General features: G+C 29.8%; 1 protein-coding gene across 1 annotated transcript in view; it reads right to left on the bottom strand.

Moving 5' to 3' along the window:
• The window catches only part of Rab3-GEF (Rab3 GDP-GTP exchange factor), a 316556-nt gene that overhangs the window by 208274 nt on the left and 84033 nt on the right, over nucleotides 1–24249 (bottom strand). The window contains exons 2-4 of the mRNA XM_075355604.1: nucleotides 11857–12162; nucleotides 9001–9169; nucleotides 570–726 (exon numbers count right to left, since the gene is read on the bottom strand). Of these exons, the coding sequence (XP_075211719.1) occupies nucleotides 570–726; nucleotides 9001–9169; nucleotides 11857–11967 (437 nt within the window). The 5' untranslated portion in view covers nucleotides 11968–12162. The remainder of the gene's footprint in view (nucleotides 1–569; nucleotides 727–9000; nucleotides 9170–11856; nucleotides 12163–24249) is intronic.

Raw genomic sequence — 24249 nt, 5'->3', positions numbered from 1 at the left:
GTGGTGGATTGTGCCCAACAACGTCGTGTACAAAGTGTTAGAACCCATCACTTATACCGTGCGTAAGAAGACTATGATTCTTTGGACATATGAGGATGCAAGATTCACAACTTCTGAAACAGCTAGTACAGTACAATCTCAACTAGAAAAATGCTAAGAAAGGATGCAGATGGAGCAGAGAAATAAGAGAGAATCTGAAGGAAATTGGTCTTACACCAGTAGACACCACAGATAAGACACAATTAAAAAAAAAAAAATTAAAAGAACAAAAACACTCACAAGAAATAACTCACAATACAAACATTTTCAACATTAGAAAGGGTACAAACAAAGATCAAAACATATGAAAAAGTACTGGGAGGACTGCAAGGCCCAAATAGTCCCATCAAAGAGACTTGGATAACAGACTGACCTATGAGGTCAGTCTGTTATCAAGTGATCCTATGAGGTCATAAAAGATAATAATAATTTTAAAAAATAAGGTAAGTAAAGCATTTAACTCTGCAGCAAAAAAACAATGGATTTCTATTGAAAGATTGAAAAACAGGAATAAAGACTGAAACGCGCACCTGGAGAATGCAGAATCTGAACTCTTCTCCATACTCTTTCGCCAGGATTCTCTCCTAAACTGTCTATCTCTCCTTGAACTAGCTGAGGTGGTGCTGGCTGCTCCTGGCCGTTCAAGAGGTCGGTAGAAATTAACACAAATTCCATACCGACTTTTACCTAAAACAAAAATTTACAGTTAGTTGAACACATTACTATATTTGTTATATTTAAAAAATCTTCACCTAAGTGAAAATCTTTTAAATTTCCTTCAGAAAGACTTATACATTAACTTTTCATTATACTATCTATCTCCGTTTTTCTTATAATTGTGATGTACATAAATCATCTGAGATACAAGCAGAATTAGAGAGAGTTGTTTGCCCTGAGAATAATGATATTCTTTATACAGCAGGCAGACCATACAACGAACAGAATGAAATAGCCACTTATAGGATTGAATATCATCAGAATTTGGTGATACATTTTGACATAAATGATTTGCAACAGCATATTTTGTTCTTAAACCAAACTATTCGTTATTTTCCAGAAAATTTTGACATGATATGCTTCTTGTTCTCATGAAGAACAATGCTATTTTCACGAGTGATGTAATGTCTCATGTTCAGTTGCCTAAAACTATCTATGTTACCTAACATAAATACATCTAAAAATATGATAAATCCTCTAAGATACAAAGAAATTTATTATTTAGATAAACTCTTCATATTATTATTATGATTACTTCAATTTTTAAAGTATCCCAAAAAGTCATTATTGATTGTACTGTGAAATTCATTGTACATTCAGTGAATTCAAACTACTACTGTTGTTTGCATAGAAATTCATCTCCGATTTTGATGAAATTTGGAATATACCTTATTTAGGATTTAAATTATTCGTTAGAATTGAAATTATTCAGCGAAAATACCTTTTACCCAAGTTACACCTCTTACAAAAGAATAGAAGTTACACAGAACCCTCACCAAAAATTTCATAATTCAACATTGGATAAGTATAATAATATTACTTATTTTTGGACTAAATAATTTGGTGAAGTTTGTTAATTAAGTTAAATGAAATATGCACTACTTACAGAATAAGTAAGTTGGTTTAAGTGAAATTTAATTGAGTTTACATAGGTTTAGGTAAAGGTTACGGTTAACCGGCCTCTGTGGCATGAGTGGTACCATCTCGGCCTTTCACCTGAAGGTCTCAGGTTCGAATCTCAGTCAGGCATAGTATTTTCACATGTGCTACAAATCATTCATCTCATCCTCTGAAGCAATACTTAATGATGGACCTGGAGGTTAAAAAAAAATTAATTAATTAAAAATTAAAAAAGTTAAGGTTAAGTTAGGTAACTAACAATTTCGTGTACTGAACTTTATATGTTTACATAACATAATGCTCGCTTCGCTCCCTAATCTCATCAAATTAATCTTACATAATAAATAGGCCGATTGTTAGGCTGAATCCATAACTGTATACAATAACAAATTATTTAATCAAAAAATAATGTATATTACACTTGTACAGTGCAGAATTGCAAAATGTTTGGTGATGGTATCCAAAAATTTTGGTGGTGGATTTTTGGTGGAAGGGGTGAAAGGAGTTTCCAAAGGAAAATTTCAATTGTAATGAATAACTTGGATCCTAAATAAGGTATATTCCAAATTTCATCAAAATCAGAGGCGAGAGTTCCTAATTGTATATAATTACCCATATAATACACATATACATTTTACAAATTCTTTTTAAAGTAATCAACAGTAGTAACATCAGTCAAAAATACAAACATGAGTTAGAATCAGTTTATAAAACATGAAAACCAATTTATTAGGTAAGGCTTTCTATCCTTAGTTTACAAATTTCTATTTTTTAAATGTTACACCTTGATGAGATGTTCCTAATATTATGGAAACATCAGGTTTAAAGGGATATAGTTAACTAGAACTCCATCATATCTCTGTGGTATACCATGTGTAAAATAAGTTACTGAAAGATCAGGAATCCTATGAAAATATTCTAGAAATCAAATAAGGAAAATAAACCTTACCTTGTTTTATCTATTTCTTTGGTAGTTATAAATAATTAATAATAAAAAAATCATTTGTTTAGTTTAAATTTTTCCAAAAAAAATAACTTACAAACAGCAGTACAATAGATTTTCTAAATGTAATAAATTATCAAAATATGATAATATGATCAAAATAATTTTATTATCAATCTGAATTTATTAATTTATTACCAGGTTCTGAAGTGATAACTTTAGAAACACATTATAGTTAACAGACATGATGTAAAGTAAGCTATAGATGAGCATTACAATCTGTTGTTTAGAATTGAGCTAATGCTAGCTAAATATTCAAATACAAGTAAAAGTAAAAAGGATGAAAGATATATGACATGGTTATAAAATAAAATCTTACTTTAATAAATTAATTAAGTGAAAAATATTTAGTTAATACACCCATATGAGCTTGAGAAAGTTTTTGATAACTGAAGTAAGAATTTGGAAAGAAAAGTAATAAATGTGAAACAGTTTATCAAGTGAAAACAGAAAAAAAAATAATAAAGAGAAACGTAGAAGACATACCACTCCAAAATAAATTGAACAAGAGAAAAATAAATGATGCCGTACATTTTACATTTCTCCTAGAGATAAAGTGATTTACTGATATAATAAACTGAGAAAATCTTTTGTTTTATAACTTCAGTTTCCTCTGGAATGTGTTAATCATGTGTAAAACATATTTATGTAAAAAATGTTTGTCCTTCACTGCAAGGCATTACTAATGTATTATATTGCACAGACATTATCAAAATTGTTTAGTAAGCAAATCAACTTCGTAAAATAAATTATTTCAATATTAATTGACTGAGGAGTGCTTATTACTTGTGAATTAAGCCATCAAATTGATCAAAAAGTACTCGGATACATATAACAACTACAGGAAATTACATTAATTTATATGTAATAAAATTAAAAACTTCATGAATTCCTTAAATTACATGAAACTTCTGACAAAAAATGCAAACCCAAAATAAATTAAAAAAACAAACAAAATAATTAAATCTTTAATCTGATTGGTTCATAAAAATACATTACATAGATCATGTTAATATAAGATAAATTATAAATATAAAAATAGATTATAAATTAAAAGTAACATATGTTTAAAGTCCATATTAAGGTAAATAAATTAAATATAATTAAAGTAATCAAAATTAAACAAAAAAGAAAATCAATGAAAATGATGATAATATAAGAAAAAAACTATAAATACAATAAATTTAAAGCAGATGATATACAGTTTTGCTATAAAGATGATGATAATAAGGATGGGGGGATTATAAATGACCTGGTAAAAACTATACCACAACATGAATGTAAATAAAACACTCCCGTGACAAAGTGCACTACATGGCAACAAAAGGTTAATAACCTTGCAACTAATTTGATGTACAATAGTAAAAGTATAAAACAACATTATGCGTATGAACAGGTGATAAAATGAAAGCATCATACATAAATTTAAGGCTAATCAATAAAAGTACAATCTAACAACAATAAGAATTTTTTTTCAGTTGCTCTTCTTTAATAACTTCAGGTGTACGCCCAATAACAATTTATAAAAAAAAAATTTAATTTGTAAAAAGAAAAAAGTAGTACATATTTCATGAAACTTCAGAATTTTAGCTTAATTTTTTGCTAAAAAATATTGTAATGATTTCAATTAATAAACATTATCACTATATATCTAAAAAGTATGATGCTGGAAATGTAGAAATGTTGTTTACTTCTACAGAATTTTTTTAAAAAATGTCTGATTCTAAAAATACTGAGTTGCACCACAAAGAAATTGTTTAATATCAGATATTAAAGAGTTTTGCTACCTAGCAATAAAATATTGTTAAGAGACAAAACAATCTCATCAGCAGTGGATTAGGGTAATTGGAGAGCTTTCCTACATAAAACAAATCTATTAATATCAAACATACATTTAAAAACAATTGATGTTTGTTTTTAAAATTGTAACACTCTTTAAAAGCAATCATCTTGGCAATAGAGAAACCAGAAGGACAAAGTAAGTGAGACAGAGAATTAGGGACAGAATTAATTATACATACATTTAATAAACTAAAGAGAACTTAAGTCAGCCACATTTACACCATAAAAGTAGAAAGAATGTTTAAGAGATCAGAATACGACCTTTACTTATTAATAAGTAACATTATATGAAGACTGCAAAGAAATGTAGAGCTATGCACAGGTAGCATTAGCTCTACTAACCAAAATGCTGGGTCCTAAGATCAATTCTTAGTGTAGAAAGAAATTTTTTTTAAAATTATGCCTATATTAAATCTTTTTTATCAGTAGGTTGGACCCATCATATATAATTAAAACATTTCAAATCCAAAAATGCCAAATTAATGAATATTCTAATCTAATGATTGGATACATATACATAACAATGATCTCAATAGTGGAGTGGTAGCATCTCAGCCTTTCTAGAGGTCCTAGGTTCGAATCCGTCAGTCATGACATTTTTCATATGCTACAAAATTCCACTTCCATATCCAACTCACAAGTTTCAAGCTTTATGGGGATAAAATCAAGTAAACTAAAACTGAATATGTATTCTTATGATTAATTGCATAGAAGTATTGGGAATAGATACTATGACCATCCCCAATTTCTCCCTGAAGAGTATATAAATATGTATGTTTGTATGAAATATCTCTGCTTTAAGAGATTATCATTCAATTAAGTTTTTAAAAACGTTTTTACTTCATTTTATCTCAATAGTGCCTCTTAAAAAATGTTGGACTCAGATTTTTATACTGCCACATCAGAGGGTTATCATAATACCACTGGATGAATAGTTTATGTATTTCTTTACTATAGTTTAGAAGAAAATATTGTGAACTGTAAAGAATGGTAAAGGCAAGAGGGTTCTAAGTCAATTTGACCTATTAGAATAATTAGAATATCAGAACAATGCCTAAAAAAAAAATTATTTTATAATAATAATTAATCAAACAATAATTTGACTTTGTAACACACAAAATTATAATTCTTAATACAATCTAACAAATTTGAACCATTATAAATAAACAAGTTTCTAATAATAATATATCACAATTTATGTAAATTTTATTCAGCTTGCATAATAATTAACTTCAACCATAACAAGAGTGTTGAAGAAAACATAGATACAAAAAAAGCTATTGTATAAAACAGAACAAATATATTATGATATGCTGTTTTGTTAGTAAAACATTTTTTGAATACAATACTAAGTTGTCTAAAAAAAACTATGAGTATAGTATAAATGAAAAATTACACCTTCAATCAATTTTCTGCAGTAATACGTTAACAATAGATGTAGAAGTGACTATGCATAACACTAGCTTTTATTAATAAGTACATAAATACTTAATTACCAGTCCATTTATTATTCAAAATACTAATTAATAATTTTAACACACGCATGCTCATATACACACCAGATGGCTGGTGGCTGAAAAGTAAGTCATACGGTCATATGATACATTATTTTAAAGGTCTTTGTAAGACAGGCAAAACATTATAAAAAAAAATAAATTCTGACAATTTAAACCAAAATGCCGGTCACAAATGTCATTATGTTAATTAAAAATGTTAAAAATTAATTGTTCAAATTTTCCAAATACTTTTTTTAATTAAACTTTATGTTGTACTATAATTAAACACTCTTGAAAATTTTTATTTAAGTAATTAACAGTTTTAAATTTAATTACTTTTCATGTATACTTAATTCTATAATTTATTTTTTTTTAAATCCTATAATCACATGAATTAAAAATACCTCCTAATAAAATTATTTCAGTTAAAAAATATTATTGCTTCTGACCTCATATTAACTGCCCTCCCTGTTCCTCCATGCAGTAATACAGATGGCATGTCTGTGTACGTGGGGCATGCACTCGCACATGCGCATGCATGTGTATTAATAAGTAATAATGTGTATTAATAAGTAATTCTTTGGTCCGTTCATGTTGATACTTTTGTTGCTTAAACAACTGTATTCAGCACTTCAGTTTTCCTCACTATTCTGGTTCCGACATTGTTTTGTAAAAAAATATTGTAAACATTGAATACAAATTCTCTCTCCTGACTATGAACTACTTTACATATGATTCTTCACAGTGCAATGTTAGAGGTTGATTAAAAATAAGTAAATGAAATTCTTAGAATTGCATGTTATGTTTACAACAATTCATAAATAGCACATTAGCCATGTATTAGTTGCTATACAACAGGAAGTAGGCCTACATCACAACATCAATATATAATTTAGAAACTCAGTAATTACATATGCTACAGCAAGCTTATGAAACCTGTTTTTTATATATTACCATACCACAAAAGACATATAGAAAATGATAATTTTTTTAGTTTGCTTGTAACAAGGGCCAATGCATGCAAAATGCTAGTACATAGGATTTCAGTCCCTGGGCCAACATATGTGCCAGCGAGTCTACTTATTCAATCTTCTTTCATTACAGATATCCATGTCTAGTACAAATTAAAATAACACTCTTTTCTTCATATATCAGTTCCACTTATATTTTTCCTAAAATTTAAAAATTCTATTCCATTATATATTACAAAATGGTGAACCTTCATTTTTTCAACCTTTCTTCTAAAATTAACTTGAGATCCAAAATGCTCCCACATTGACACAGATTTTCTGTACAAATTATTCTTAGTAATAATTTGGAAGAGTGAAATATTAAAACTATATTGCAGCAGTTCTTACACATATCTACTCCTGCTTTCTTTGCTATGGTAAAAATAATGATTATAATAATATTTGGATAAATTCTTTCAGCTTTGTAAAAATAATGCAAACTGGTATATGCAGCCCATTCAATCCAATCACACCCAAACAGCATAGTAATTCAGATGATATAGCACTAATCCCTATACGTTCGTCCTTTTTTAAATATTTAAAGCCTTGTCAAATTCAGATCACAGTACTGACTTCTTAGAAAACATCATCAATCTATTTTCCTCTTCAAGCACTGCAGATTGATAATTTTTTACCTCCTCATCTACAGAGTGAAAAAATAGAAAGATTGTAACCCTATGTATTCATATTAGCTCTCTCTTTCTCTGAAATTAATTTACCATTTATTTCTATGATATCAGTATTTATTTCGAATTTATTTTCCCAAAATGTTCTTTTTTTATAAACCACATTACTATAATGTTCATAATTAATTAAGAAAATGCTCAATCTAATTCTTAATGAATTATTAATTTTTAATAATTATTTTATTTTCTACATCATTACTATATCATTCAATTAGTCCTCCTTTGCTACTTTGCACATTCTAATTTCATTTCTTCTACGTTGATGCAAATTTTTATCTTCTCTTTTACGATTTTTGCATCCATCATCCATAGCTTCTAATTAAGAGATTTCTACCAACTATTACTTTAATAAATGTTAACTATCTTTTCTTTGCCTTATTACTTCATTTTTACATTTATCCATTATTTTTCTATTGAATTTAATATTTTTGCTTTAGTACTTAGACTAATATACTTACAGGTTGTTTTAAATTTTACATTCCTAACAATCTTCCTTTACATAATTTTTTATTCCAGTTATTTGTCTTCAATTGCTTATACATTAATTACAATTAAATTGTGAACAAATCAATTTCTGTTAATGGATATGTTTCACTCCGTAATTTAGTTTCAAAATCGCTACTTAATCTTTATATATTCTATCTGATCCCTTCCTGTACCTCCAGGCCTAATCTTATAAATTCTAATAAATACAATCACATTTTTTGAAAATGGTGTTTAAAACTGTTAATTTATATCATCTACAAAACTAAGTCTCTTTGTTTTTTTCTGACCTGGCCAATAATCCTTGTACTAATCTGTAACTGTTATATAATTATTCTTCATATTTTCTACTTGTGTTAACATGTTCATTTACATTCACATGAAATTGTTTGTAAATAATCATGAACATACCTTAATTCATTAATCTATACCTAAAACGCTCATACACCAAAAAAAAATTAATATTTATTATTTTGGTTTTAATCAGATAAGTCTTATGGTATGTTTAAAAAAAAATCTTGTCTTATTTTAATATTAATGTAAAATTACTGTACTAACTGCTACTGAATCAATAATTACATGGATCTGAAATGATACTTTTTTCACTATTCTAATCGATTTTGTCAAAGCCAAAACATAAAGCGTGACATCAGATTATGAAGTGTAAGCTTTGTAGTGTAATGAAAAATGCCATGCCTGGCCACCAGGATTTAAACACAGGACCTTCTGAATGAAAGGCTGAGATACTACCACTCCACCTCAGAAGTCGGAAGGACATGTTTAAGAGATTCTAATAGCTGAAATAAATTAAGAAATAATATTACCTGAATCCTTTTCTGTTAATGTGAAAACAAAAGACGTGGCTTCTCGTAGAGCAGTTCGCCTCGGACCAACAGATATGCAACCTTCTGGTTGACAGAAGTACACCATATCTAAAGGTAGAGGAAAGTCCTTGTGATCTTCTGCCGGATACCGTCTCAGTAGTTCAGGTGCCTGGATAAAATTGATTTTTTTTTCACGATCAGTATTTCTTTTAAATATCATAAAACAAATGGCATAATCATTACTTTTGCTGTTTTTAAATTCAATTGTTTAACCCAAAAATTAGATAAATGTAATGCAAAATTAATATAAATTATTAATATTAATACAAATTCAAAAACTGTGTAAAATATACGTAGTATAACAAAATATAAGCCACAAAAATTGTTTAAAATGTTCAATAATTACAGAAAAGAATCTTAATATTTCTAGTCAAAAGTTTACAAATAGGCAATAAGTTGTGTGATGAACTTAAGCAAAGGTACTGAAATCAATTTACAAATAAAATTTCAGGGTCTACCGTATTAATAAAAAAAAAAAAAAAAAAATTCATCAAAAAGAACCATCCTTACAAAAAGCATGTCTATTGCATTGAGGAGAACCATCAGTTAAATATAAATTTAAATTCATATTTGTAATTCATATTCTGTTAATACACGCTGTTCAATCATGATTAAACGGTTTTAAATTAAGCAGATTGTAAGAAACGACAAAAATGTTTAAAATAGTATTTATTTGATAATGATGAATAAAAAAGTGGCAGCATAATAATAAGATGAATCCAACTACTTTTTTCATAATTAAATACGTGCAATGTACATACAAAGGTTTAATATGTACGATTTCATTACATTAACATTTGTTATTACTCTAATTGCAGTTCGGTGATGGTCTTGCCCAGATTAAGGCTGACTACTCTTAAATAGGGGTGTTGATTGAAATCCATAACATCAAATTGTACCATAGTAAATAGGTACTTAAATCCAAAGTTAAATAACTACATCTAAAATTGAATGTGGATGTAAATATTACAATACAGCTGATCACTAAAAATGTTAAATATTAATTCATGAAGGTTGAACTATTTGCCTCAGCAACTTCTTGAAGATTGTAGTTTTTCCAACTTTTCAACATCAATTCAAAAAAATTTACACACTTTCTGTAAATTTAACAAGCTTTTAAATACGAATTAAAAATATTCAGATGCCCATTACTTAAACAAATCCTTTTCACTGAACTGTAAATCTAGTCATCATCAACAAAGTATCCTATTTCTTCATGTCTAAGATACAAACACTTTTTACTTGAATTGTTAAAAAACAGAACTTTCAGGTCATAACATGCAACTGAAGATATTCAGGTGAGGTCAGGTCATAACACGCAACTGAATAAATCAGAATTCAACATGTCACATGGTTTGTTATTTGAATTTCCTTTCTTAAAGAGTTTTTTATGCATGACTTACAACACAGATCAGGTATGAGTAAGGTGGTATTCTTTAAATTCATTAAGATACTGCAATGAAAATGTAATTCTGAACCATCATCAATTCCAAGTAGAAAATAAATATTGTACATGCATATATGAATTAAAAACAAAAAAAAAAACATACATGACAAGACATCATTCCCAGCAAAGATTAGCATTTTTTATATATCTTTTAATTATCATAGCAAAAGTCCAGAGTTTGAAATCAGAATTCAGATCTCGGAGATATAGTCAGTTTTTAGGGTTGATTTTTTTGTAGTAATTAGGTAGGAGGGTATCACTTAGGGCAAAGATGTTTTCAGTCATGAGGATATAATTTAGTGTTGAGAAAAAGTTATTAAGTTTGGCTTTATTTACATCAAAGTTGTATGAAGGTGCGAGCATGAAGTCATTTGGTGTGATTTTGGGGTGGATTTTTTGACTTTGTATGGGAGTGTTTTATAAACAAACGGTTAAATGAATTTAGGCAAAGTTGGCCTGAACCCTAAAGGGTTGAAGGCTCGATCACATTAAAATTTTATCCATATAAATTTGAGAAATAAAGGGAGAAATATTTATAAATTTTAAGTTATGGGTGTGAAGGGGGATGTAAAAGGAGTGAATAGTCAAAAAGTAAATAATATAGAAGCATTAAAATAAAAAAATATGTTGCATACCAAAAGGAAAAGAAATAAATGGAAAATAGAAAATCTTTAAAAGATGAAACTTTGGCTGACTAAATAATGTAAATATTAGCACGCCATGATGGCTTCTAGATCACTTGGTCTCACATTTGATTCCTGGAAAGAGTGACTTTTTTCATCTATTGTTTCATTCATCATCTCATCTTTCTCATTAAAACACATGAAAAGCACATGTGAGGTGGTATAATATTAAAAAAAAATTACTTATTCCCCCAGTAACTACAGGCTAAACTCAATTACAGCTACTCCCCTCCTTCTGTATAATTAATAATTTTTTAAGCATATGAAAAAATGCCAAACCTGACCAGGATTTAAAACTTCTAGATAAAAGGCAGACACTTCTATTTCACCACTTTTTGGTGATAGTAATAACAGAAAGAAAGGTGCTGAAAAAAAATACAGAGTAAGGGATGTTAACAAATTTGAAGAAAGAAAAATTATGAATACACAAGAATATTATAAATATACTATGAATACTACAAGAATATGAAAACCAAAGTTTAGGTTAGAAAAATATGATATAAAGATTTCACTGACAGTTTTCTTCAGGCAGAACTAATAATGTTTCCACCATCTCATCTTTTTTATTAAGGTATATTTATAAGAGGTTATAATACTAAATTAAAATTACATGATTGTTTTTTTAAATTCAGGACAAACATAGAAAAAAAAATTTATACAATTTACCTGTCTTGTTGAAGCACTATTTGCCGATCTTGATGTCGAAGGTCGTGCCCCAACAATTGCTAAATAGTCCACAAGACGCGGGCATAAGAATTTTTTTTGAATATCGCACATCTTTGTAATAAATAGTATTAAAAAGAACAAAAAATTCACTGTTACAAAGTCTATTACGACACATCAGGTAGTGCCCATTTTCAGAATTATGTAATATGGGACTGGTCATCAAAAGCAGTCGGTCTTCGAGCAAATCCTGTGTCTCGTTTTTCCATCTCATCCTTTATTCCTGACATTCTTCACACCTTCATCAACCTTTAACAAAAGAAAAACTAATTAGTTCTAATTAGTAAATATAACTAAAATAAAATAACGAAACAAAAAAAAAACATTTAGATACATTTGCTTTAATTTCGATCGAATGAGAGCAAAAAGATATGAAAAAAAATATTAACAGGATGTGCAGTAAAAGATGATAAGATTTGAATGAAATTTTACTATGTTAACCTAGTAAAGGAATAGTACACATTTATCCATGAACTTCATTATACTATTGATACAATATTATGCAAACAATAACACAAATCAAACCGATGAAAGTACATACATTTCAACTTTCTTGTAAATGGGACTGATTTTACAAACCTAAAGTGAGAAATTTATAATTATGCAAAATTATATTAAGTCTTCACAACTTTAATTGCATCTATATATTTTATAAGCCATCAATAATTTCTACATTATAAAGGACGGATAAAAAATAAAATAAAAAACAGACATATAAAAGAAAAACAAAACATTACACAAATAACAAGTCTTTCACAATAAGTATAACTTTAATTCAATAATTTAGTATCAATTTTAAATGTCCATCATATTGTATTGGGCATGACTGAAAAACAAGTTTTCAGGAAGAGTGATGAAAAATATAATTTTAAAATAATAATCTTTGTTCACAAAAAATGTCAATAAATGCTTAAGTTATAAATCTGAAATTACATACTTCACTATTAGTAAGTAGATTTTGTTTACCATGACCCTTCGGAGTCATGGTAAATTATATAATATTAGTAAGTATGATCTGGAAATTCATTTGAAATTAAAATAAAACTAAAACAAAATGTAGTCCTGCAGAACTCAAAATTCTAGATGGCATGTAGACAGTTCTAGACTTTTTCAAGGATGTCTTATTTTTTTATGAAAAAATAAAAAAGTAATTTATCAATAGACTATTAAATAAAATGTAAATTTATACAAGTTACAATTTTATTTAATTATATTATGAACAACTAGGAACCGCTAGTTTGGTTTATTCACCATACAGAATTTCATATAGTTTAAACATATTTCTTTTTCTTTTTTCATTAGGGTTTTTTGCACATATTCTTTTATAAATCTTTCATCCCACTCTTGACTAAATCCATCACAGGTTTTACAGTTAAAGGTAAAAATATTTACGATTCAAAACTTTACAAATTTAATTTCTCAAAATATTCATTTGCCAATAACAAAATTTTGATTAATCACAACATGATTAAAATATAAAAATTATTAGCAATTTACATTTAAAATTATTTGAAAATTATACTTCCAGAAGATCTATTTGAATTAATCCTATTAATTCTAGAACTTCTATTAATTAATAGAAGTTTTTACTTGTACCATTATTAATAGTATTTGTCCAAAAAAAAAAAGTATGAAAACTCCTTTAGTACGCAGTCAAATAATATATTTGGTCAACATTTATTTATGAAGTTTCAAAAAATAAAAAGTTTGGAGATTAAAGTTCTAAACAAAGTTCACATTGCACAAACTGATGAATACTCTACATATAAAAAAGGATGTGTGTGGGTTTCTTTGTTTGTTTGTTGTGTATGTGCTCACATTTTTATTTTAGCTGCCATTGTCAGAGAGCGGACCAATGATGGTATGCCCGAAGTTCATTCGTTCAAACAATTTTTACTTCTTGATACGAATGATTTACCTAAAATTATATTATTGTTTTGGGGATATAAAGGAAAAGATTGGGGATTAGAGCTATGTTAAAAAATCACAACTCAAGAAACAGCTAAAAATGTTCAGGATATTGAAGCTTTTCATTGTAAAAGTTTTTGTTGTTGTTAGTATGCTAAATTCATGGTAATAAGTTGCAACTGGGAAAAACATTCAACAAAATCATGTGTAATGAAATATATAATTTAACTCTCATGGCAGGCCAGAAGTCCACCTGTTTCCTAGTATAAATAAAAAATGATGATGAATACATCATTGAAATTAATATGAGATAAAAATTCAGGATGGCTAAGAAATAAGTTAAACTGAAAAAATGTGTAAACGTAAGTTTTTTTTATACACCAGAAAAGAGATATGAGATCACCATAAAAAATTCAATTTACATCTATAAATATTTGACTGACCCATAAATAATGAGTTTAAGAAAACAAAATTAACTACTTGACTAGATATGTTGAACTAACATATATAAACAATGTATTAAGACTAAGAACAAAACATTAAAGCTTATTTTTAATACGAAGCTTTTCTTTATAGATACTAATTCACAAGTCTGTGATACATTATGAACTTATTTATAAATCAGGAATAAAGATTTACAGATTTACTATTAACTTTAAAAAACCCACTAAAATTACAGATTTTTTTTTTAAATGTAGAGAAAATTGAAATATAAAAATGATTTTTTTAAATTACATCATACATACATATATATATATAGTAATATATCTAATATTTATGTATGAAAATATATAAAAAAAAAAAAAAAATCAGCAAAGTATTATAAAACTTATCCAACAAATAAAGATGAGACTAGGAAATCTACAGAACTGGAAACATGGTGGGGATCACGCCTAGAATGACCTTATTCTTTGGATCAATAAGCCTGTGCTCCGGCTGAGCTAGTTTGCTGCTACAACACCCACCCCATCAGTATATTACGTATCTCTAGGATACAGTACATTTATATGCAAATGCAATGTTATTTTTATAACACGACATGTAGTAAACATCAAAATATAAATAAACATTAAAGTTCTGATTAAAGGGCAGGGTAACTTGTTATTAAAAAGGTTTAAACATAAAACATATACATGAGCTATTCCTTTAAATGGCAGTCTTTTTTTAAAAATTATAATTAAAAAAGAATAACATAACTAGCGTCTATTAGAATGAAAGTATTTAATAACAGGAGACACAAAGAAATTTATCACAGCATGTATCATATCATCATATTTCTCGTATATTAAACCGAAATAGGTCGGTACAATATTTTGTAGTAAGCCAGGTCAGTACAAGATATTAGAGAAGGAGGCTGGTTTAGAGTGGTTCATTTATGATAGGCAGGATTCATTTTACAATGTCAGCTCTACCACCAATAATACACTAACAACGTCAGCACCCTTCTAAATTATGTACAGGTGCCCTCAATTGCTCTTTCTTTATACCCTTGACATAAATAATTAACTTTATCCCCTTTCCTTCATGATATTAAAACAAAAAACAAGTTAAAAAAAAAATTAATAACATTCTAGCCAAAAAAATCAGGTTTATACAAAGGAGAAAATATTTATTTACTGCAACAAAAATGATAATCCAGTTAAACATAAAATTAATACTACAAAATATACCGATTAATTAAACCATCCTGCTAGTGAATTTAAAAATTATAAACAACTTATAACATGTAAAATCATTTCTAAAGTAAAGAATTAATTTCTGTGTTAATTATCATATATTTTTACTTTCTCGTCTAGACAGCCCTATAGCAGAACTATAGCTTTAGAGGGAAAGTATTGTAATCAGTCCAATTTGGGCATATGCGGTTTTCACTGGATCTTGATTTTTGGACACCTAAGGAACCCAAAAAACTGGATGGAAAATTTCTGGATGTTAATGTTTGTATGTATGTGTGTGTGATCGGTGTTGGCCACTAAATTACCTTATATCAGCAGAACTACAAGACTGACTTTGATCAAACTTTGTCAGATTATTTCTATATATTGATGCCATTAAATTTTCAACTTAAAAGGTCAAGGGGGGTGAGTCTGTAGAGCAAGGTCACTCTCAGTATCTTGAGATTTCACTTAATTAAGGTCATATTTTTCTTAGGCACATTTTTTAATTAAAAAATAATAATATTTGCAAAAAAAAGTCTGCAAAATCGCACTCCCACCCCAAAAAATTCTCTAAACTAGTGGCTAAGTGGGTATACTGTGTCAATAGTACACCCTGTACACCACAAGAAGCACTAGTGTCGCAGTCCGCCATCTTGGAATTTCCTTTTTATTCCTGAGAGCAGTTCCCTTTTCCCTCGTCCTCTTGGACCGGGAAATTTGAAATTCTACAAGGTTGCCAACCAAATTATTTTTTACATGTTAAATATTAATTATTTATGTTGTTTAATTTAGTTAATAATTCAAAGGTTTGGTAGAACTAACGAAAAGCCGTTGTAGTCGCCTGCTATGTTGTGACGTCACAGGTGAGCGGGAGAATTAAATAAATGAGTAATAAAATTTAAAGTGTAAAAAAGTAATTGGGATTGTCTGGGTCTCAAATTCGATCGCCTGGTTAACTCGGTACCTGGTGAGTTAAGCCTCACGTTTACACCAATCTGCCGACCGTACAAGTGAATTTTGTTCTAAGTAAGTTGTGAAATTACATTATTTTTGTTAGTGCCGACCGTCGCCGTTAGTACCGCTACAACTGCGCGAATTAAATACGATATACGCGAGCGTTTTAATTATAATCACTGAATTAAATAAACGGAAAAATATTATATTTAAATAAAATTACAAATATTTTAAATTGTGAGTGTAAGCCGTGCATCAGAAATAACTGTGTTGTCAACTTTTTTTATTATTTAAAATATTTTTGTAATATTTGTTTATGTAGTAAAGATAGGATCATACTACATTTATAATGTTATCATTCTTAAATAAAATCTATTCACTGGCTTAATTTTTTTGATATGAAAATGTTTTTTATTATGTTGGGGAGAGATGCGAAATTAGACAAAGCTGTATTACTATACTAACAAGTTTTATTTTTTACCTTATCTCAAAAATGCTTTAAAATTTACTAAATATACAAAAAAATAGTATTGATTAACTATTTATCCAATAAAATTTCATTAAAAATGTAATATTTAAAAAAAGGATGTTTTTTATTTTTACTGCCATCATTTCTGTGCCAACCCGAAACAATAAAATTACGTATCTACATTATTTATAGAAGAATTCAGTATAAAATGAAATTTATCGTCAAATATAAATAAAAAAATTCTTGTAAACATGTATTTGTTTGTACAGCTTAAAACATATTTGTTTAAAACTTAAGATATGCTGGATCATACGACTGATTCTTTTAACAACATTTTTATTGAAATCTAACTAGAGTTTAGGCACAAATTAATCCAGATAACTCCATTATGGGCGATCAGTAAAGCTAAAACTGAGACTGCGTCATATTTTACAACGTTATTTTTCGTGTAGTAATATTACTTCAGGCCGCTGATCAATTAATATTCTGTAAGATTTATATATAACTGCAGAATGCAAAATTATGAAAAAAGGATGGAATTTTATTTTATTTATTAATCAAGTTAACTGGTATCAAGATATTGCAGTATTTAACATGGAATTTTTCTACCACAATTATTATAAATAGGCAATATACATAACTTTCGTAGCGATCACTTTCTATGAATAATTAAATAGCTGTTAATTCAAATTACCTAGCCGGCTAGAGTTAAACATAAGTTTACTTTTATGACAAAGTCTTTAACTTTCAGAAAGTCTTGGGTTCGAATCACAGTCAAGTTTGACATTTCCCACACATTATAAAAAGTTATCTCTAATCAGCTATAACTGAGCGATTGGTCAGTAGTTGCTTTAAATAAAGTAAATAAATAGAACTAAATGTATTTCATTTTTACGTTATCTTTGCATTACATACAAAACTTTAGTTACTAAGTTGCCGGCTTCCGTGGCGCGAGTGGTAGCGTCTCGGCCTTTCATCCGGAGATCCCGGGTTCAAATCCACGTCAAGCACGGCATTTTCATACGCTACAAAAATTATCATTCATCTCATCCTCTGAAGCAATACCTAACGGTGGTCCCAGAGATAAAAATAAATAAAAAGTTTCAGGGATTAATAAGTTGCATCGGTTGCATTTGGTTCAACGTAATACAAACTGCACTGTTGTTAACAGCTGATTTGTTTCATTTACGATAAGTAATAAATACTAGCTGATATTAACACCGGAAGTTAATTTTTATTTAGAAAATAATATCGGTTGATATAGCCGTTTAATTAGTTATGTTGTTAATTATTATATATTATTATCAATATTATAGCCCTATTTAAATTTCGTTATTGTACGCATTACGAATGTAAAATGCAATAGAATTGTTCACGCAGCGTGTTTTACCTCGTTTTACCACGATTTTTCCGTCATTGCGACACTGAATGCTTATAACTCGACAACGATGGCATTAACAAAAAAAACCTTTGTTTAAATTCATCATTCTTTATTTATCCAACGGCGTAGGTTAAGGGATACGAAATGTGAAGGAAAGACTAATTTCCGCTAATATTTAAGAGAATGCTTTCGTTTCATATAAAAGTGAAATAATAAAAAAAAACTGCCGGTAATGTACACGTATCTGAAAATTTTGGTGTAGAGCAATATGAAATGTGTATACTGTAAAATAAAATAATTTTTATCAAGCGGTTCTGAATTGTTACTCTTCAAATAGTATTTTCTTTTGCGACGAGTTTTATAATAATTAACTGGGTTAGGGTAGACGGGTCGGTCGCTGGATAGAAATTAACAAATATATTATGTAAGAGTTTCCGATGACGTTTACCTGAGTAAACGAATAGAAACAAACATACAAGAACAGAAAATATTTTTCAGTTATTTCAGTAAGATGCATTCGAGTACTGAGAAATCACAAAACGACGAAACCTGAAATGACAAGGACATTTCGATAAACCAAAACAAAATTTAAAATTAATGATTTTTTCTATTATTTAAGTTTTCCTTTTATAATTTTTACTGTCAATCGTAATTGAAAATAAATCATTTCGATAAATATTTGTGTTTTTTTTGTAGGCCTTCTTTAATTTTCGTTGAAGAATAACGTAAAGAAAACAGTAAAGATGACGAGGGTTGTTAACGAAAATGTTTTAAGGGTTTTACTATCGTTAAGATGTTTGAGCAGTACGTACGAACAAAGTGCTTATTTAAGTGGGATAAGTACCGTATTTATTTTCCTTATACTAGAATGACGTCATTACAATCGATTAAATGTTAATAAGGTTAGAAAATCGAATGGAAGTGGTGCAGCAAGTGTGGGAAGTGCCGTAACGAAGTAAACATCGAGTCTGTAAACCTACTGTCTTGTGTTCTTTAGCTGCTAGATTTAAGTGCGTGGGTTTCGAAAGTTGTTTTTTCTGAAGTATTACGTCACAAATAGCAAACTGCTTCTGCAGTATTTATCTTACTGGAGTAGTAGTTCTTTATTTACAAAAATTAAACGAAACATGTTATGACTTTGTTTACGCAATCCCCACACTTGATTAATTTTTCACGTTTATGGTACGCTGATTTTAATCATATTTTTAATTCAAAAACCAGCCCGAATAATTATCAAAATATCAAGAAAGAAATTTCTTAAACGCGTAAACGATAGTCCTTAACGTACGTACATTAATGTTCCGAGTAATATCTTGCTACTGCCAGAAGGATAGGGCCAAGAATTTCCCAAAAAATTAAATACGGAAGTTGATCCAAATTCTATAAATGTTTTCAGTAGTTAACGGACTGCATCTCTAAAAGTATGTTAAAAAAAAGTCGCTGTTGAAGAACACAATCTCCAGCACATTTCCTGTACTTTTTACCCAAATTTTGCTAGATTTATTTTTAAAGGGTCTTTCATTTTCAACCCAAAAAATAAAATCGCTATAAAACAAGAAGTATGTATAATATCAACCAAATTTTTTTTTAAATTTATAACATTATATTATATTCGAAAAACAGTACGTTCTCATGGACTCCATGACTTTACTTGACATAGCTAAGTCTGTCAACAAACCTTTGCGCGATTTTCGTACAAATCTGCTTATATTACACTAATAATGCGTCGAATATTTGCTTTAAGTCATCAATTATTAATGATTTGTTGTTACAGACTTGTGATTTAACATAATCCCAAAGAAAAGAGTCCTTTTTATTCTTTTTCCTGTTTAGCCTCCGGTAACTACCAAAAGAGAAAAGAGTCCTAAGGGAGTCAAATCACACGAACTTGGTGGCCAATTGACATTACAATTTCGTGAAATTATTATCGAATCACCAAACTTTTGGCGCAATAACTGAACTGTTTCAGCAGCTGTGTGGCATGCGGCACCATCCTGTTGAAACCACAACCCATTCAAATCAAAATTTTCATTAAAAGAAAATCACAAATCATAGCTCTATAGGGTTCACCAATTACTGTAACAGCATCTCCTTGTTCATTTTCGACAAAAAAAAAATGGCCCGATGATGCCACCAGACCATAATCCACACCAAACAGTGACTCTTCTCGAATATATTTGTCGCTGTTTAATCATTTGTGAATTGGAATCACCCCAAATACGGCAATTTTGCTTGTTTACAAAGCCATCAAGCCAAAACTCAGCCTCACCTGAAAAGATGATTTGTTTTATGAAAATTTGGATCCACTTCGAGCTGCTCTACAGTCCAATCAGCAAACCGTCTACGCAAAGAATGGTCTCGTATTTCTTAAGTTAGTTGAAACTTATATGGGTGTAAACCAAGATATTGACTCAAAATTTGCCGTGTTGTGGTTGAAGAAAGGCTCGGTTCTTATGAAAGATATGAAACCGATAAATTTCGATTTTCAATATTAGTAATATTCTCTTGATTCTTTGCATTTATTTTGTGAACTGGTGTTTAAACATCAACATGAGAAAATTCTGTTCGAATTTTTTAACAAAACAATGAATTGTGCTTTTTTTCATTGATTTTGCACACCATATATATCGCTAAGTGCGTGATGAGTAGCTGTAACGGATTTCATATTTTAAAAATCAATTTTTATTGAGTTATAAATGTTGTTGAGGTGTTTAGCGATTCATGATGATTCATCATAAACTACGGAAAACAAATGACACTTAAAAAATTAAAAAAAACATCAACGTCGCCACCACAATCCGTCAATTTTTTGTGCTCAATTTGGAAGACCTTTACTTCTAGTCTTCAATCACAATTTAAAAAAAAATTGTATTTAATGCAGTAAAAAATGGTGTACAAGTAGATAAACGATTAATTCTTACTTGGTTGTGGTGTTACGGAAATAACTATTCAGTAATGCTCAACGTTTTGATTAAATATACAAATTTTGGAATTTATTCTTCCTCAATAAATTTATGCAGACGTTACTTAGTAATATAAACGTATGATCGTTAAAATTATTCTTCTGAATAATGAAATGTAAAATATCTAATATAAAGACAAATAATTAGTAAACTGTAAAAAGAAATAAATTAAATTAAAAACTAATTAAAAAAAAAGGCAGTAATCTTTCAGTTAGCGATTGCATTATTGAACTTTTTAAGGTGCATAATTCTAAGAATTTCGATTAAACTCTTCTAAGGATTCCAACTTTAACCAAGAAGGTTAATTTAATTTATTTTAATTATGTTTCCTTCCCTGCACTTGTAAACTTTTACTAAAAGTTATTCGCAAAATATAATTGACAAAAAACTTGTTCTCGTAAGATGGAAAAAGGAAGCCTTTGAAATTATAAAAGAAAATTATATTTCCTTTAATTTTCATTAACTAAACTTTTGTATGTAACGTTTTATAATTAGTTTCCTCGTTCATTTATTTACTTTTATAAAATATTAAATCTTCAAATAACAATCCCTTCTTTAAGTGAAACCGAAAGAATGTTGATGATGTACGGGTACGGTGACAAGAGGCCTTTACAAGAGGTAGGTGATTTATTTAATAATAGATATACGAGTACATACAGAACCGATAAGTAAATCGGACTGTGATCAAGACAATTTAGCGATTTGAAGAAACCGGTACTGTAAAAATTCGTTTCGCACCAGTAGACCGAGAACTGACAAAAGCGATGCAAAATCATTAGATGTATTGCAGACCTTTGTTGAAGACCCTCATTCATCGATTCGGAAAGCTGTTGTTCAATATGATATCAGTTATTTTTCAGTACAAAAAATTCTTAAAATAAATAAATTTCACCCTTATAACCTACACCTGGTGCAAAAACTTTCGGAACATGATTTTGACCGCCGAGTTGAGTATTGTGATATTATAATGCAAAAATTAGATGAAGAGGCGAAATTTTCTAATTGAATAACATAATTTAAAAATGTTCAGCATTTTAAAAAAATTAGGGTTCAAATACAGAGATAGAAGGAACGATTGCTAACATTTACAGGAACCAAACAGCAACAGTAATAATCGAAGAACGTAAGAAAGAAGCCGTAATAAGAAAGGGAGTCAGACAAGGATGTTCCCTATCCCCGTTACTGTTTAATCTTTACATAGAACTAGCGGTTAATGAGGTTAAAGAACAATTTAGATCCGGAGTAACAGTACGGTGAAAAGATAAAGATGCTACGATTTGCTGATGATACAGTAATTCTAGCTGAGCGTAAAAAAAAAAGAAACAATGAACGGCATGGAAGAAGTCCTACGCAAAAACTACCTCATGAAAATAAACAAGAACAAAAAGAAAGTAATGATATATAGTAGAAATAATGAAGATGGACCACCAAATGTAAAAATAGAGAAAAAATTATGGAGGTAGGAGAATTTTGTTATTTGGGAAATAGAATTACTAAAGACGGACGAATCATTCATCTTCTGAAGTATTATCTGAAAGGTAATTACCGGAGGCTAAACAAGAAAAAGAAAAGGGAATCTTGGAAAGCTGCATCAAACCAGTCAAATGACTGAAGACAAAAAATAAATTACCGATGAAGCAACTTTTATGATAAACGGCCATGTGATTAAGCAAAACTGTCGGATATTGGTGCGATAATAATCTCAGATGGATGTTGGAAGCTCATACAGAGCACCCTCAGAAGTGAACGTTTGGGCAGGATTCATCGGTCATAGTACTGTAGGGCCTTTAATTTTTAGATGACAATCTTACAAGAGATGCTTATTGCAACTTGTTACTCGATAGGATCTTACCAAACATCCGGGAAAATGTTGAGCAAGAATTAAATAATAACGTATGGTTTCGGCAACACGGAGTACCACCTCATTACTATCTAAGGGCACGGCAAATTTTAAATGAACATTTTCCAAATCGCTTAATAGGTCGTAGAGAAGCCATAGAATGGCCTGCCAGGCAAACCTGTCTCCTCTAAATTATTTTTTTTGATGGTACCTGAAACATAATGTTTACGAAACAAAATCTGCAGGGTCTGGGTCGGGAGGAGGTTTGGCGAGACCAACTTCTGCTCACACAGTTCTTGACAGGGCGTGGGGTCTTTAGAAGCTACCTGTACGACCGGAGGAGGGCGGAGAATCACAACTGCCCTTATAGTGGGGATCCTGACACACCCGAGCACGTGGTATTCCAGTGTCCAAGGTGGGAGGTGCAGCGGCGAGGGTGTATCTCGAACACGGGGAAGATCGACGTAGAGTCCATAGCAGAGACCATGCTGGCAAGGGAGGAGAATTTTCACACGATTGCAACGTTCGTGTCGGGGTTACTAAAAGAAAAAGAGAGTGAAGCGACGGGGTGAGAGACAGCTTCGGCTGGAGTCGTCATCTGTCCGTGGGAACGTGTTACACGGGTGGGCGGTGGCGATGAAGGTCGGGGACTCTCGAGTCCTTGAGCTATTAAGACCGAGACCCGGCAGGGGTTCCCGTCGGGGTTACTCCTGTTAGAGGCAGGCATAAAAGACCAAGACCCGGTTGCGGAGGTGGGATGGCTGGGAACGGCGTAGCCCAAGACCCGGTTGCGGAGGTGGGATGGCTGGGAACGGCGTAGCCGGGCCTGGCTGCCCGCCCTCATGGTTAGAGGCGAAGGCACTTCCCAGAGCTGTGTGATGCTTTAATGCGTATCCAGCTCCAGAGAAAAAAACCTGCAGACATTGATGAATTGAAAAGAAGAATAATTGACGAATTTGCTCGTGTACCACCAGAGATGATAAAATAAGTTTGTAACCTATTTTATTACTTGAGGTTAGCACAGTGCCAAGCTATAGAGGGGAAAAATTTTGAATATTTATTTATTTAATTAGTAATTTACGATCGACAACATTATTTAAAATTTTAAAATAAATATTGTAATTTAAATTAATAACAATTGATATAGCCATTCAATCTATTGT

The sequence above is a fragment of the Lycorma delicatula genome, chromosome 2, assembly GCF_047948215.1.
Source record: "Lycorma delicatula isolate Av1 chromosome 2, ASM4794821v1, whole genome shotgun sequence".
NCBI lineage: Eukaryota > Metazoa > Arthropoda > Insecta > Hemiptera > Fulgoridae > Lycorma > Lycorma delicatula.
Note: the sequence above shows the minus strand (reverse complement) of the source record. Positions and strands in the feature narration are given on the sequence as shown.